Raw genomic sequence first — 15321 nt, forward strand, 5'->3', positions numbered from 1 at the left:
TCAAATCTAGACTGTGTTAGGGTGATCCAGAAGTGGGTGTGTCTTCTTTACCCCCTTTTTCCCATTCTGGCCACATGCAGCCCGTGTTGGAATTAATGGAGCCGCACATGAAAGGAACTAGGTCCAAATCGGCACTTCCGAGCTGACAGCAACCCCAGACCAGGAACACCTGTTTGACAGTGCACATGAATGCAAAAGTGACAGGTGGCCTGTCTTGCAGAGTTTGCTCAGGTCCCCAGCCTCCTTTCTTCTTTTACCTCCAGGCACCAGGCACACAAACCACTGACAGGCTCCGGAACGGTGCCCTGTCCACTCCACCAGACTGATGTCTGAGCCCATTCCCCGTTCTGTTAAATGCAGCAACAAGCACAGCAGGATGGTCTAGATTCGTGGGGTCTTAGGTGCTCTCAGGAGGTGGGAGGGGTGTGAGGAGCCGAAGCACAGGGGAGGACCCAACCCTTGCCTCTGTCAGGACCAGGGCAGGCCTAGTCTTAAGGAAGGCTTGTCTACTGCAAGTTTGGAAATTATTGGAAAGATCCTCTTCCCTCTCCCAAACAGTATCATCCTAGGGAATCTCTGCTCTTTATGAGTGCCCTTGCTGCAGGAAAGTTTGGGCATCAGTAGGTCATATCATTTCTAGGGGTCTGTGCAGTGTTTAGTGCGTTTACACCTAAAACCAAAGACCAGACACCTTGTGAGTGAGACTGAGCATGAACTGATAAAATTGCAAGTGGATCCGAGTTTATTAAGTAGGGAGTGGAGAAGGTGCGGCAGAAATAGTAGTGTGCAACACCCAAACGGAAGAGAACCTGATTCCTGGCGGGGTGGTGGGGGAATCATATATTCAATTGGCCACTTCCTCCCCCATTGACACAAGGGCTTGTCAGGAAACAAGTCCGGTGGAAGGACTGGTGGTTGGTCCTGGGCCTGGGAATGAACTCCAAGGAGCTTTCAAGGCCAGGCCGCGGGTTCAGGGTCGAGATTTAAGAGCGGATGCAGCCAAACCCACCAAGATGGCTGCGATCGTGAAGCCCTGGGCGGCGATCCGGGTGCGCATCATGAGCTGGGAGCGATGGCTCTGACCCCGGTGGAAGCAGTAGAGGCCATAGGCGAGTGCGGTCACCGTGCCCAGGCAGCCTGAGGAGGGATACAAAGCAAGCGCGGAGTGGCAGGTCCATCCCCAGAGCCCCCTCCCCACTTTGGGCTTTCTTTCTCATGGGTCGAGATCTCAGTACAGGAGCAGGTGTCGTTAGGTTGCATGTGCGTGGAGCTGGAGGAAAAGGTAGGAGGAGTTGATCCCCCAGGGCTCTGGGAGTTACAGAGTCCGCCCCATCCCACTCCTGCTCCAATCAGGTTCACCTCTCACCGCCCGGCCCCTTCGCCACAAGTCTGGTCCGATCTCATTCCGGACCCACCCGGCTCCCCAGTCCTTTCCTATTTTGCTTCCCCCCCGAAAGCACTGTCCTCTCCATCTAAAGTTCCTTCAGAACCTGCTTACCTATGGGTACCATGGGATTCTCGCGAGTCTTGCGAAAGAACTTTTCCTTGAAGCTTTCCTGATTGCTGTAGACACTGGGGCTAAAGCCCTCAATGACCGGGGGCTGCGATGGTTCAAAAGGTACTTTTGGAGTCACAGGGCCAGGAGTCGCCATGTCTGGGTCAACAGGGAGCCGGAGAAAATGGGTATCGTAAACTCCGCCTCCTGCTGAAGTCATGAAAGGGGGCAGGAAAATATGCTGAGCTTTGTACGCAGGCGCAGACGCCCACGGCATTCTGGGAGTCATAGTGCTCAGCATTGTGTCGGTAGGGGATGGACTACAGTTCCCAAAATGCCCGACAACCATACGCGTCCCGAGGGTGGAGTCCGCCCCACCAGGTGCTGAAAGTGAAGATTGGAAGTACTGATTTGCTGGTGCGGTGGTCGGCGCGAAGCCCAAGGCCGGGGGGGAGGCCCAGAGGCAGAAATTCGCTTACGGTGTTAACCGGAAGCGTCTTAACCGGAAAGCGTGACTGAAGGCAGCGCCACGGATCGAGTGGTGAGGCAGCCGGGTTTCAGGAGGCAGGTGGTCTGGCCTGAACGGCCAGTGAATTGACAGTTCCACGGTCTCCCTCTTTTTGTCCGTAGATGTCACATCCGACATGCGTGGGACCACGGCAGACCTGTGTGGCAGAACCTGGCGGAGATGAAGTTGGCTGTGGATTCCAACAAGGCGTACCCCACTGTGAGAAAAAAGTACTGACTGGCCAGGGTCTCGGCTCTTGCCCTGCCCTTTGCCCCACCTCCCCCCGCGGTACTTAGTCCGGTTTCAGTACTTGATCCCGGTTCCAAGTTTCTCACACCATTCTTAGGTACGCGATTTCACACAGCCAACTCTGTCAGCCTCCACTGACTGGTTGAGGGTCCTTTTTATTTATCTATTTATTTACTTATAAATATTTTATTTATTTACTTTTAGAGAGAGTGGAAGGGAGGGAGAAAGAAAGGGAGAGAAACATCAATGTGCGGTTGCCCTGGTTGAGGGTCTTTTTTAGACTTCCCTCATACTTCCTCCTCAGCACAAATTGCACATTGGTTAAAGTCCACCTATCCACCATTTTTTTCCCCCTGAAATTAACCTGTTTGGGCCCCTTGTCATTTTAATGGTATTTTCCAGAATTTATCTTTATCTGTCCTTACCGTTCCTAATAAAAGACTCCCAAGCCCTGGCTGGCGTAGCTCAGTGGATTGAGCGCGGGCTGGGAACCAAAGTGTCCCAGGTTCAATTCCCAGCCAGGGTACATTCTTGGGTTGCAGGCCAGAACCCCCAGCAACCACACATTGATGTTTCTCTCTATCTCTCTATCTCTATCTCTATAGCTCCCTCCCTTCCCTCTCTAAAAATAAATAAATAAAATCTTTAAAAAAAAAAAGACTCCCCACAGTTTGGAATCTTAACTTATACCTCTCTCCAATCATCTAATCGTCCCTGGTCTTAACTTTTCTGGGGCTAGTTTCTCCAGAATGAGCCTTTTTCTGACAACACTTTCAAAAATAGCCTTTTCCTCCCAGTTAATTCTTCCCGGTTTTATTTGAATTTGTAAATTCAAATGCACTTGTAAATACTTGATGAATCTGTAAATTCAAAAGCACTTGTAAATACTTGATAGTATACTATATATTTATTTACCTGCTTATTGTCTGTGTCTCTTTTCCTGAACATAATCTCCTTGGGGATAAGGACTTCAGTTTTGTTCACTACTAAATCCCCAGTGGTGCTTAGGATGTAAGTAGTGCTTAATAAATAATCTTGTCCAGAAAACTCAGTTGTTTAGAGTGACAACACCATATGCTGTGGTTGCGGGTTCGATCCGTGGTCAGGGCACATACAAGAATCAACCAATGAATGCATCAACGAGTGGAACAACAAATCAGTGTTTCTCTCTCTCTCCCTCTCTCTAAAATCAATTAAGTAAATAAATGGTTAACCTACTAAGTGGGTTTGGTGATTGAACTTGTCCCATTGCCTTTAGGTGAGTTTCTTTTTATATTTCACGCTAGAGGGAAATGACAATACTGTTTCTAGAACAAATGTGAAGCTGTAGCCAAGCTCCATCAGGTTGTTCCTCCTTACAGAGAAAGTATCTGAAGTCTCTCCCTCATTGTAAATTATAAAGCACTTTCAAGGTGCATTGTTTCATTTGCAGTGAGGCAAGCAAGGGGTATTATGCCAGTTTCATAAATAGGCATGAAAGAAGTGCTTGCTTGGATCTCTTGAGAACCGTGAAGCCTCCAGGGCACTGGTTCTCTTTGTCACCTATTCCTGCTTGACCTTGTATGTGGATCCTTAGGGATCCTGTGGTTGTGTAGGGCAAGTCAGCAGCCTCTAGAATTTTCCTGCATGCAGGATCTTTTCTTTGTCTGCCAGTCTCTGTCCTCTGCAGGTGAAGGCCGTGGAGGTGGATGCAGAGGATGGGCCTCAGGAGCTCATGCGGAAACACTATGCGCTAAATGGCAGGTGCTGGCCACACTTCTGTAGGTCTCCATTCTGTACAGTCAGAGCTGGAATGGGTCCTCATATGTCTTCCCTTTATAGGTAGAGACCCAAAGTTCAGAGGGAAGAGGTGAGCTAGTTCGGGGCTCACAGTCCAGGGACTGTGTCCCCAGGTGGGGCATTTTAACTGTACTGACTAAACTCAAGAGTGTGAAGGGAGGTCAGAAATGTCCAGGTCCCCTAAATGGTAATGAAAAAAAAAATACAATAAGTATTAAGTAAATTAAAAAAAACACACAAATAAACTTTCTGGTGTCCAGCCCCCACCCCCGCAAAATGTCCAGGACCCTAAGAGGATAGAAAAATAAACCATTAAATCTTAGGCATGCATTTCAGCTTCTGAAGAATTTGAGAATAAACAGGTTTTTGGAGATTCCACCGTTTCATTTAATCTTCCCAGTGACAAATCAATTTCATGCCTATTAAGGCTATAGAGACTGAACATTGAAATGGAAGGGAGTAAATTTGACATGAAAGCAGTAGTACTGTGGAACTCTTCGTACATCCTTCCTCTCATCTGTCTGAGATTTTTAGTTGCCCTCCTGAACATAAAAGGGTTTGGATGGCCACACATCCAATGTAGAATCCCTCGACTTTCTGTCTTTAGTGTATCTCAGGGATTCTCATAAGAATCACATATACAGCCCTGGCTGGTATAGCTCAGTGGATTGAGCATGGGCTGCAAACCAAAGGGTTGCCAGTTTGATTCCTAGTCAGGGCACATGCCTGGGTTGTAGGCCAGGTCCCCAGTAGGGGGCATGCGAGAGGCAACCGCACATTGATATTTCTCTCCCTCTCTTTCTCCTTCCCTTCCCCTCTCTCTAAAATAAATAAAATCTTTAAAATATGTATATATATAAATTTTTTATTTTAAAGAGAGGAATGGGGAAGGAGAGAAACATCAATTTGTTGTTCCTCTTGATAGAATTTTTTAAAGAGAGGGGGGAGGGAAGGAGAAAGAGGGAGAGGGACATTGATCATTTACCTCTCACACACCTCCAACTGGGGACCTGGCCTGCACCCCAGATCTGTACTTTAACTGGGAATCAAACCTGCAGCCTTTCGGTTCCCAGGTTGGTGTGCAATTCACTGAGCCATACCAGTTAGGGTGGGGCTTGTGAGGTTCTCATTGGCACCTCTTTGCAGAGGAACTGGAGGCTGTGATTAACCGACTTCATTCCCTCTCATTCTTGTAGTTGGATCCACATCATCAGCACAGGCTGGTTTAGTTTTGTTACTGAACGGAAAGTGTGGCCCTGCTGCCAGATGCCACCCTCTACCAGGGGTGTCCAACCAGCGCTCACGGTGTGCAGCCCAGGATGGCCATGAATGCCGCCCAAAACAAAATTGTAAATTTACTTAAAACTTTCTTTTGCTCATCAGTTTTTGTGTTTGTGTATTTAATGTGTGGCCTGAGACAACTCTTCTTCCAAAGTGGCCCAGAGATGCCAAAAGGTTGGACACCCCTGCTAGGCAAAATTTCAGAGGCAAAGGTTTGGTGATAAAGAAAAGAAGTATTTATTCAGAACCTTCATGGTTTTACCTTTGGTGTTAATAACACCTTTCCACATGCATTAGTCACTGAAGCCTATCAATTTGTTATAGAACAACAAGGGGGGCCTGGGACAATATACTATTACCCAAAAGGAATCCCCCAGGTTCGTTATGTCTGCCGCCAGAGGAGGCACCTCTCTATGCTAGAGATTTGTGAAAAAGAAAGGAAATGTTTATTTAATGCTATACAAACTTAAAGTAGTGACCTAATGTCTTCATCAAAATCCCAAAGTCCCTTAAAACACCCACAAACACACAGTCCTTCCTTCCCCCTTTGCCCAGTCTGGGGTACTGTATCTCAGGAAAAGAAATAGAAGTCCGTGGCTCAGGTAGCCCCCAGTTCTCAGTAATCCGTCTCGGCTGGTAGGCCTCCCTCGGTTCCTGGCACCATCAGCTGTGTTGCTGGGACCTCTGCTAAAACCCGGTGGTGGTTCCCCCTTCTAAAGCTGTGGGGGTCCCCACTCTGGCCAAGCCGTGTGGCTCTCCCAGGGCCGAGGGAGTCCCCACTCAGCCAAAACAGCGTGGTTCTCCCTCCAAGGGCTGCTGTGTCTGGGTTTAAATCTCCGCACCAATTTTCCTCTGCAGCCCCATTTCCGACTCCTCTCACCATCGGCTATACTTGCTAACCCTCTCATATCCTTCCAACTTTACTGGGCTGCCATTGTGAGTCTGGGCAGGTGTGGCCCCATGTCATGGAGCCAATCTCCAATCTCCAAGCTCCCACGCAGGCACTGTAACTTGGGGGACCTGCCCTCCAGTTATGTCTTGGTGGGGAAGTTACTTCCATTCCCCTGACTCAGAGCATGGCCACAGCTATTTAACATATCTATGCGACCAGTTAAAGGTTATAGATATGTTAAATGACAGTGCCAGAGGTTAGCTGCAAGGCTGTTTCTATGAGAAACAGCTCTCAATGGCCCTGCTCCATTTGTCCCACCTCCCAATCCACACCTGTGGGGGCGGGGTGGTGGTGGTGGTGAGGAGATCCTAGTATTTCCTGAACACTTTGAGTTCTGGACCCCGTTCCAAATCCCTATTTGGGGTCCCCCTCTTGGCTGCACCCTGTTACAAATTGAGACTGCTTGAACACCTGACTTCTAGCAGTCCCCTGTTGATTTTAAGATTTTTTTTAAACAAATAATTTAAAAGATTAGAACACTTTTCTTTATTCTTTTTGCTCTGGGATAATTTATTTATTTATTTTTAAAGATTTTATTTATTTTATTTTTACAGAGAGGGAAAGGGAGGGGAAAGACAGGGAGAGAGCCATCAAATGGTGTTGCATCTCACACGCCCGGAACTGGGGAGCAACCCAAACATGTGCCCACACTGGGAATCAAACCAGTGACCTTTTGGTTTGCAAGTAGGCACTCAATCCACTGAGCCACGCCAGCCAGGACTAGTTTTAAGATTTTATTTATTTTTATTTTTAGATAGGAAGGGAGGGAGAGAAACATCAATGTGTGAGAGATACATTGATTGGTTGCCTTTCACACGCCCCCAACTGGGGACCTGGTCCACAACCCGGTTATGTGCACTGACCGGGAATCAAACCAGCAACTTTGGGCTTCACAGGCTGGCACTCAATCCACTGAGACTCTCCAGCCAGGGCCCCCCATTAGATTTAAATATCTCATTTCTATAGGGTTAGTTTACAAACTAAAACAACATGAGATACAAAAGCTATGCAGTTTTGGAGAATGGTAGAATCTGCCTCAGGGCCTGGCCTCTCTAGAACACCCAAAGAAGAGTAACCCCGCCACCCTCTGCCAGGCCACCCTGATCCTAGATTATGCCCCGAGTTTCTTTCTATTCAAAATACCATCCGCTGGGAAGCACAGGCAACTGCAGCACGATCATCCAGCCATCCTTGGGAAAGAAGACAGAGCCAGCAAGCCCGCCAGCCATGGAGCCCTAGAGCCTTTCTTTTATTTCAAACCTTTTTGCTCATAATTGCTTGTACTGTAGAGGCATTCAACTCAGCCAGTCCGGTCCTAGACTGTTTACTATTGCCTGGGCAAACTCCGCCTACAGCCCCTCCCTCTTCCTCCCCAGTGTTCTGATCAGATCTCTCTGTATCAGTTTGATTCCAACGGAAAGCAAAGATGGAACAGTCCCAAGGCTGTGACCTCACAGAGATGACAGTCATCCTGGGCTGACAACACTTCTGCCATCAGACATGCTGGGGATATGGCTGATTCTATCTCCATTACTGTTCCACTGGTGAGTATTAGCATATGGAAGACTTTGAAAGTTTGGCCTTGAAGATCTTTATTATTTTTATTTTTCCAAGTTAATCATTTTTATTTTCCGATCACATTTGACATATATCACAACTTACTAAGTGATTATCCCAATAAATGTGGCACCTGTCTGACAGCATCTATTGTCATCAGATCCGATTCACTTTTCCCCTGTGCTGCACTTTACATCCCCAGGACAGTTCTGTAACAACCACTTGGCACTTCTTAACCCCTTCACCCTTTTCTCTCACCCACCAAATCCCCTCCCATCTGGCAACCGTCAGAATATTCTCTATGAGTCTGTTTCTGTTCTGACTGGTTTTTGCTATTTTAAGATTCATTTGTTGATATATATTAATTGCCATTTTATTGTCCTTATTTTTGATTCTTCTTAAAGAAGACCCCTTAACATTTATATAATACTGGTTTGGTGGTGATGAACTTTAGCTTTTTCTTGTCTGGGAAGCTCTTTATCTGTCCTTTTGTTGACGAGAGAGACCTGGTTCTTCTTGCTGACGCATGTAAAGAATTACGTATCAGCAAATCTAGTGGTATGTAACCAGTTTATTAGTGGCCTGTTCCTATGGAAGAGAACAGGACTGGGTAGAGTAGGGGGTGAAAGGCAACATTCAGGGCAAAGCAGGGTGAGAAATTCAAGAGTGGCTGAAGACCAGGATGGCACGCCCCAGGGCAGCTTGAGGCCAGGTGGCCAGAGGCCCTGTGGCCCGAGAGCCAAGAGCCCCCTGAGCCCCCGAGAGAGGGTGAGTCTTTTGTTCTCAGGACTTATATAGTTGGTGGGATAGGAGGGAAAAAAGTTACATATTGATTAACGGGTAAATGTGGTGCCAGCTTTCCAGGGGGAAATGTGACTACCCAAACTTAGGTATGTGTGTGGGACTGTTAGCCCAAATCCTTGTCTTGCTCCAGACCTTATTTGTTCATCTTGTAAAATAAATACATGACAGGAGGCAGTTAATTAAAATTGGGGCACTTTCCACAGTTATTTATGGGCTATTTCTGTAAGCATCAGGGACTACCTAGTAAAACAGTGACCAGAGGTAGGCAATTCACCAAAGCTGGTTTATGGGCTCTTTCTTTGGGCACCAAGGGCCCTCTCCCACATTCAGGCCTTGGGATGAAAGCACAGTTTCAAGGCTTTCTTTCCCAGATAGTGGAAATGTTACATAGAATTTCAAAGACTTTCCTTCTTTCTTGCTAATACAGTGTTTCTTGTGATGTTGGAACACCCAGCAATATTATCGGACCAGGTTCAGGACTGCTGAGTTAGCTTGTGAGACTTGTCTCCTTCCTCCTTCCTGCCTCGGTTTACTCTTCATTCTACCTAATTGGTAAAAGGCATTTCCTGGCAACCAGGGCACTAAATGCTGGCCAGTGACAGTATTGCAGTCTCAATTCTTCCAATGCTGTCTCCTGCCTCACTTTGATTCTAAGTAATAGCTTTTCTGGGTACAGTAATCTTGATTGTAGGGCCCTGCTTTTCATCATTTTGAATATGTCTTGCCAATTTCCTCAAGCCTGCAGTTTTTGTTGAGAATCCGGCCGACATTCTTATGGGAACTCCCTTGTAGGTAACTAACTGCCTTTCTTTTATTGCTTTTAAGATTGTTTGTCTTTAACTATTTGCATTTTAGTTATGTGTCTTGGAGTGGGCCTCTTTGGGTTCATCTTATTTGTAACTGTCTGTGCTTCCTGGACTTGTGTGTCTCTTTCCTTCACCAGGTTAGGGACGTCTTCTGCCATTATTCTTTCATATAGGTTTCCAGTGTCTTGCTCTCCCTCTTGTCCCTGAGGCATGGCCATGATGTGAATGTTGGAGTGCTCAAAGTTGTCCCAGAGGGTTCCTGCACTGTCTCCATTTTTTTTTTTTCATTTTTGCTGTTCTGATTGGGTATTTTTTGTTTCCTTATATTCCAAATTGCTGTTTTGACTGTCAGCTTCATCTACTTTATTGCTGATTCCCTATAAATTATTTTTTATTTCAGTTAGTGCATTCTTCATTTCTCACTTGGCCTTTTTTATGCTGCTGAGGCACTCACAGAATTCGCTGAGCAGCACCCTTATGAACAGTTTTGAACTCTGCCTCTAGTAGATCGCTCATCTCCTTTGTGTTTAGTTCTTTCTCTGGAGTTTTGTTCTGTTGTTTTTTTGTTTTTGTTTTTTTTCTTTTTCATTTGGGAGCCATTTCTCTGTTTCCTCAGTTGGGCGGGCTCTGTGTGTTTTTCCTGTGTGTTAGGTAGAGCTGCTGTGGAGTGGGTATTCTGTGGGGTCCAGTGGACAGCTGCCTTGATCACCAAGGCAGGGTGCTTGGGTGTGCCAAACCCCTCCAAACCAACGTGGGCTGTGTATATCCAGTTCTTGTAGTTGAGCCTTGATTGCTGTTGGCATGTCAGTGGGAGCAATTTACCCCAAGGTTGATCAGCTGCAAGGACTGGCTGCCACCACCAACCTCTGACCACGTTGGAGGATCAGCTGTGTGGGGGCCACCCCACAGAGCAGGAGATGCTCAATCTGGAATGATGATGATGAGAAACAACAGGCCGTGAGCAGTCCGTCTGGTGGAATAGCATTCCCACAAGAGGCAACAAGTGCAGAGGCCCTGAGGCAGGACCAATCTAGGCTTTGCCTGATGCCAAGGCTGCTCCTGGAATCTGAGATCAGAGGGTACAGGGCTGGGGAGGAGACCTCCAGACAAGGTGTTACAAAGCACAACAGGGGGTCCAAGGTGAGCCAAGGACGATATACTATTACCCAAAAGGAACCTCCCAGGTTCGTTATGTCCTGCCGCCAGAGGCAAGATGTCTATGCCAGAGATTCGTGAAAAGGATATGTTTATTTAATGCTATACAGGCTTAAAGTAGTGACCTAATGTCTTCATCAAAGTCCCAAAGTCCCTTGAAACACCCACAAACACACGCAGTCCTTCCTTCCCCCTTTGCCCAGTCTGGGGTACCATATCTCAGGAAAAGAATAGAAGTCTGAGGCTCAGGCAGACCCTGGTTCTTCCCAGTAATCCTTGGCAGCTAGGAGGCCTCCCTTGGTTCCTAGCACCATCAGCTGTGTTGCTGGGACCTCTGCTAAAGCTGGGTGGCGTTTCCCCCTACTAAAGCTGAGGGAGTCCCCACTCTGGCAAAGCCATGTGGTTCTCCCTTACGTGTCTGTGGTCCTATCTCTGCAATGGCTGCAAGGAGGGGGGTCACCACTCTGCCAAAGCCGAGTGGCGGTTCTCTGCTAAAGCCGCATGGTGATTCTCACAGGGCTGCGGGAGTCCCCACTCTGCTAAAGACCGAGTGGTCCTCTCTCTCCAATGGCTGTCGAGTCTGGGTTTAAATCTCCGCACCAATCTTCCTCTGCAGCCCGACTTCCGACTCCTCCTACAATCAGTTACACCTGCCAGCACTCATATCCTTCCAGCTTTACTGGGCTGCCATTGTGAGTCTGGGCAGGTGAGGCCCCATGTCATGAAGCCAATCTTCTCCAAGCACCCACGCAGGCACTGTAACTTGGGGGACGTGCCCTCCAGTTATGTCTTGGTGGGGAAGTTACTTCCATTCCCCTAGCTCAGAGCATGGCCACAGCTATTTAACATATCTATGACCAGTTAAAGGTTATAGATATGTTAAATGACCATGCCAGAGGTTAGCTGCAAGGCTGTTGCTACAGGAAACAGCTCTCAATGGCCCCGCTCCATTTGTCCCTTCCCCAACCTACACCTGGGGGCGGGTGAGGAGATCCTAATATTTCCTGGACACCTTGAGTTCTGGACCCCATTCCAAATCCCTATTTGGGGCCCAACCTCTTGGCTGCCTCCTGTTAACAAAAGTAGCCCAGAGTAGGTGGGGCAAAGCAGCCTCGCTCAGCAGGGGCAGAGCATCACTGATGCAGGGCAATGGCAGTCGGCTCTGAGGCTTTGAGACCTGTGTCCCATCTCCTCCCACAGGGCATCTGAGGAGGCTTTCGTGAAGGAATCCAAGGACAGCCCAGGCACAGAGTGGGAGAAGGTGGCCCAGCTGTGTGACTTCAACCCCAAGAGCAGCAAGCAGTGCAAAGATGTGTCCCGCCTGCGTTCCGTGCTCATGTCCCTGAAGCAGACGCCGCTGTCCCGATAGGGGGCCTGCCACCAGCACGGCCACAGAGCTTGGGCAGGCCCAGGGCAGAGGAGGAGCAGCTGCTTCTGGCAGAGGGGGGAGAAGCCTCCAGCAGCTGCTGCACAGCCCACTCCCTCTCTCCCCATGGCCCCGGGCTGGGCAGGGAACACACTCGTCCTCTCACCCTCATTCCCTCCTGGCCCTGTGGCCCAGCCCCTCACACCACCTCTCAGTCCACAGAGTTGTGACTGTCCCTCCCGATGTATTATTTTCTTGGCTTAAAGGGTGTGTTGTTAACTCTTTTTACACTTATTTATTACCATTCTCATTTCTCTGGAAGCCACAAATGGTGTCAGGGCTCAGTTTGTGCTTAGAGCTTCCTGAGCCTCATGGCCTTGAGAGAAGATGAGGCTCTTCCCTTGGAAACCCAGGAGCTCCCAGCTGGAAGTGGGGTCCCCAGTTGCCTGGGTCTGCTGCCTCCACCCCTAGGAGGAAAGAACCCACCCCTCTCATGGAATGCTGTTGCCACCTTGACCTCTCCTGATCTTTGAAGCAGCTTGTGAGATGGGGATCCTGGTGTTCCCATTGTTACAGGTGGGCACAGGTGACCAGGTTTTTAGTGATTGGGACAAAGAATTGAACCGAACACCCAGAATTTATAGCAGAGAACATGGGAGCAGGCCAACTTCAAGCAGAGGTTGACTTATGGGCTGGAGGGACTTTATTCTTATAGGGCGGATCCTTCCTGGCTAGTTTTGGTGGGCTTTACTGCTCATGTAGTCTCCCATGATCCTCCCTGGTTGACCACCAGGGAAGAGGGTCCCACAATGCTACCGAATTGATCCCCATTTCTTCTGGGGTCCCTCTGTACTAGGTTTGCCTTTCTCTAGGCCAGAGAATTATAGTTCTCCATGTTAGGGATTGGTGAAAAGGAAAGGAGTTATTTATTCAAGTTACACAGCCTTAAGAGTAATAGTTTAATGTCTTTGTTAAAATCCCAAAGTCCCTTAAAACACCCACAAACACACAGTCTTTTTTCCCCCTTTGCCCAGTTTGGGGTACCGTATCTCAGGGAAAGAAATAGAAGTCCATGGCTTAGGCAGGTCCAAGTTCTTGCCAGTATTCTGTGCTTGGCTGGTAGGCCTCCCTCGGTTCCCAGGACCATCAGCTGTGTTGTTGGGATCCCCAGCTAATGCTGCGTGATGATTCTTTGCTAAAGCCGCTTGGTGATTTTTCTCATGGCCTGGTCGGGGGGTGTCCCCCTGTGCCAAAAGTGTGTGGTCCTCCCCACATGGCTGCAGTAGCGTGCTTCTCTTTAATGGGTGCTGAGTTTGGGTTTAAATATCCTTCCAGCTTTACTGGGCTTCATTATGAGTCTGCGCAGGGGTGGCCCCGTGTCATGGAGCCAACCATGAGAGATCCAAGCTTTCACGCAGGTGCTGTAACTAGGGGGGTGGCCTCCTAGGCGCTGTAACTAGGGGAAGTTCCTTCCATCCCCTTGGCTCAGAGCGTGGCCACAGCTATTTAACGTATCTATGCAACCAGTTAAAGGTTATAGATATGTTAAATGACCATGCCAGAGGTTAGCTGCAAAAGTTAGTTGCTATGCAAAACAGCTCTGAATGGCCCTGCTCCAAGTGTCCCTTTCCCCAAATCACACCTGTAGTGGAGGGTGAGGACATTCTATGTATCTTTATAATATTTCCTGGACACCTTGAGTTCTGAACCCCATTACAAATCCTTCTTTTGGGGGCCCTCTGGGTGCACCCTCCTGCACCATCACTCAGGTGAAAGCACAAGGCTCCCAGAGGTCAGGGGCTTGAAGTGGGGGGGGGGCAGAGGCTAGAGTGGGGGTGCCCCATGGAGGCTCGTCTCAGCCTTGCAGAGAGGCCAGTGAAGAAGGCCTCTGCCAGCTCCCTTCTGTGGGATTGGCCGGGGCGCTGTGCCTGTGGAGGGCCCAGGGATCTCCTCCTTCAGCTGCACCCTCCTGTGGGTTTGGGAGAAAGATCCAAAGGTGACCACACCTCCTTGCCCTGCAGCAGAGATTGCAGATGTGGCTTCTTTCAAAATACTGTGACCTGCACAGTGACTAAAAAGACTAGAGTCACTGCCAGCGGATTTAGTTCCCAGAACTGCTGTGACAATGTCCAGCACGTGTGGCATGTGGCTTAGAGCAACAGAGTGCCCTTCTCTCCTGGAGGTGGGAAGTCCAGGTGTCAGCAGGGCCACGTCCCTTGAAAGGCCTCAGGGGAAGGTCGTTTCGGCTTCCTCTGTCTCCCGGCCACCTCTGAGGTCCTTGGCCTGTAGATGCATCACTACAATCCTGAGTTCGCCTTCGCATGGCCTGTCCTCTATATGCGTCTGTCTGTCTTTGTCCCGATTTCCCCTTTTTTATCAGGAAAACTAGTCATGTTGGACTGGGGCCCGCCTTAACCTCATTTTCATTGGATTACCTCTGTCAAGACCCTATTTCCAAATAAGGTCAAATCTGAGTGTTATGATTGAATTCAACATAGCTTTTTTAGGGGACGCAGTAATGGTAACAGTTAAAAAATAGTGACTACCCAGGAATATAAAGTACAGCATAGGGAATATAGTCAATGATATTGTATTAAGTGTGATGGTGTCAGATGGGTACTAACTGGGGTATTACTTTGTAAGGTATATAAATGTCTAATTGATAGGGGTTTAAGACTTGGGAAAATTTAGCTTAAGGTAAATAGTCATAAATCTAGCAAGTAATGTGTATGTTAAGTTTTTGTTTCAGTAACTACAGATAAGGCCCATCCTGGCGCCTGGGATTCAGCAGTTGACCTCCTGGGTCACTGGCTGGAGATTACCTCAGTCTGAAGATGTCTGTACCAGGAAGAAGCAAGGGACTAACTACCCTTCCCCCCTGGAGGCAACTGTTGAATTTCAAAGGCTTTAGCTGACACCTTGTTTGCCCTCCCCCAATCCCCTTATAAAAGATCTGACTGGGAAAGAAAGAGGGAGATGGTTTGTTAGGGTATGAACCCGCCATCTTCTTGGATCGCCGGCCATCTGAATAAAGTGCCTATAAAAGATTCAATCACTGTCATTGCTTATTGGATTTGGTAGTGACAGGCAGCCCGAACGCCAGTCTTTTCCGGTTACATAATCACTATGTTATACACCTGAAACATGAAATTGTATGTCAACTAACTAAAAAATAATTGTTTAAAAATAACTTTAATTATTTTTAGGATTTTATTTATTTTTAGAGACAGGGGACAGAAGGGAGGAAGAGGGAGAGAAACATCAATGTGCAAGAGAAACAGATTTGTTGCTTCTTGCAGGCCCCCAACCAGGGACCTACCTGGTCCTCAACCCAGGTAAGTCCCAGACTGGTAATCTAATCAGTGACCT

General features: G+C 48.1%; 1 protein-coding gene across 1 annotated transcript; it reads right to left on the reverse strand.

Annotated features, from left to right (window-relative positions):
• Positions 1–719: 719 nt before the first annotated feature.
• HIGD2A (HIG1 hypoxia inducible domain family member 2A) lies at positions 720–1712 on the reverse strand. Its single transcript, XM_045829370.1, has 2 exons — positions 1499–1712; positions 720–1137 (listed from the first exon to the last, which is right to left on the reverse strand). The coding sequence occupies exons 1-2, from the start codon at positions 1650–1652 to the stop codon at positions 971–973; spliced, it is 321 nt and encodes a 106-aa protein (XP_045685326.1). The 5' UTR covers positions 1653–1712; the 3' UTR covers positions 720–970.
• Between the last annotated feature and the right edge of the window lie 13609 nt (positions 1713–15321).

The sequence above is a fragment of the Phyllostomus hastatus genome, unplaced genomic scaffold (assembly GCF_019186645.2).
Source record: "Phyllostomus hastatus isolate PE091 unplaced genomic scaffold, TTU_PhHast_1.1 phas_contig_150, whole genome shotgun sequence".
NCBI classification, from domain to species: domain Eukaryota; kingdom Metazoa; phylum Chordata; class Mammalia; order Chiroptera; family Phyllostomidae; genus Phyllostomus; species Phyllostomus hastatus.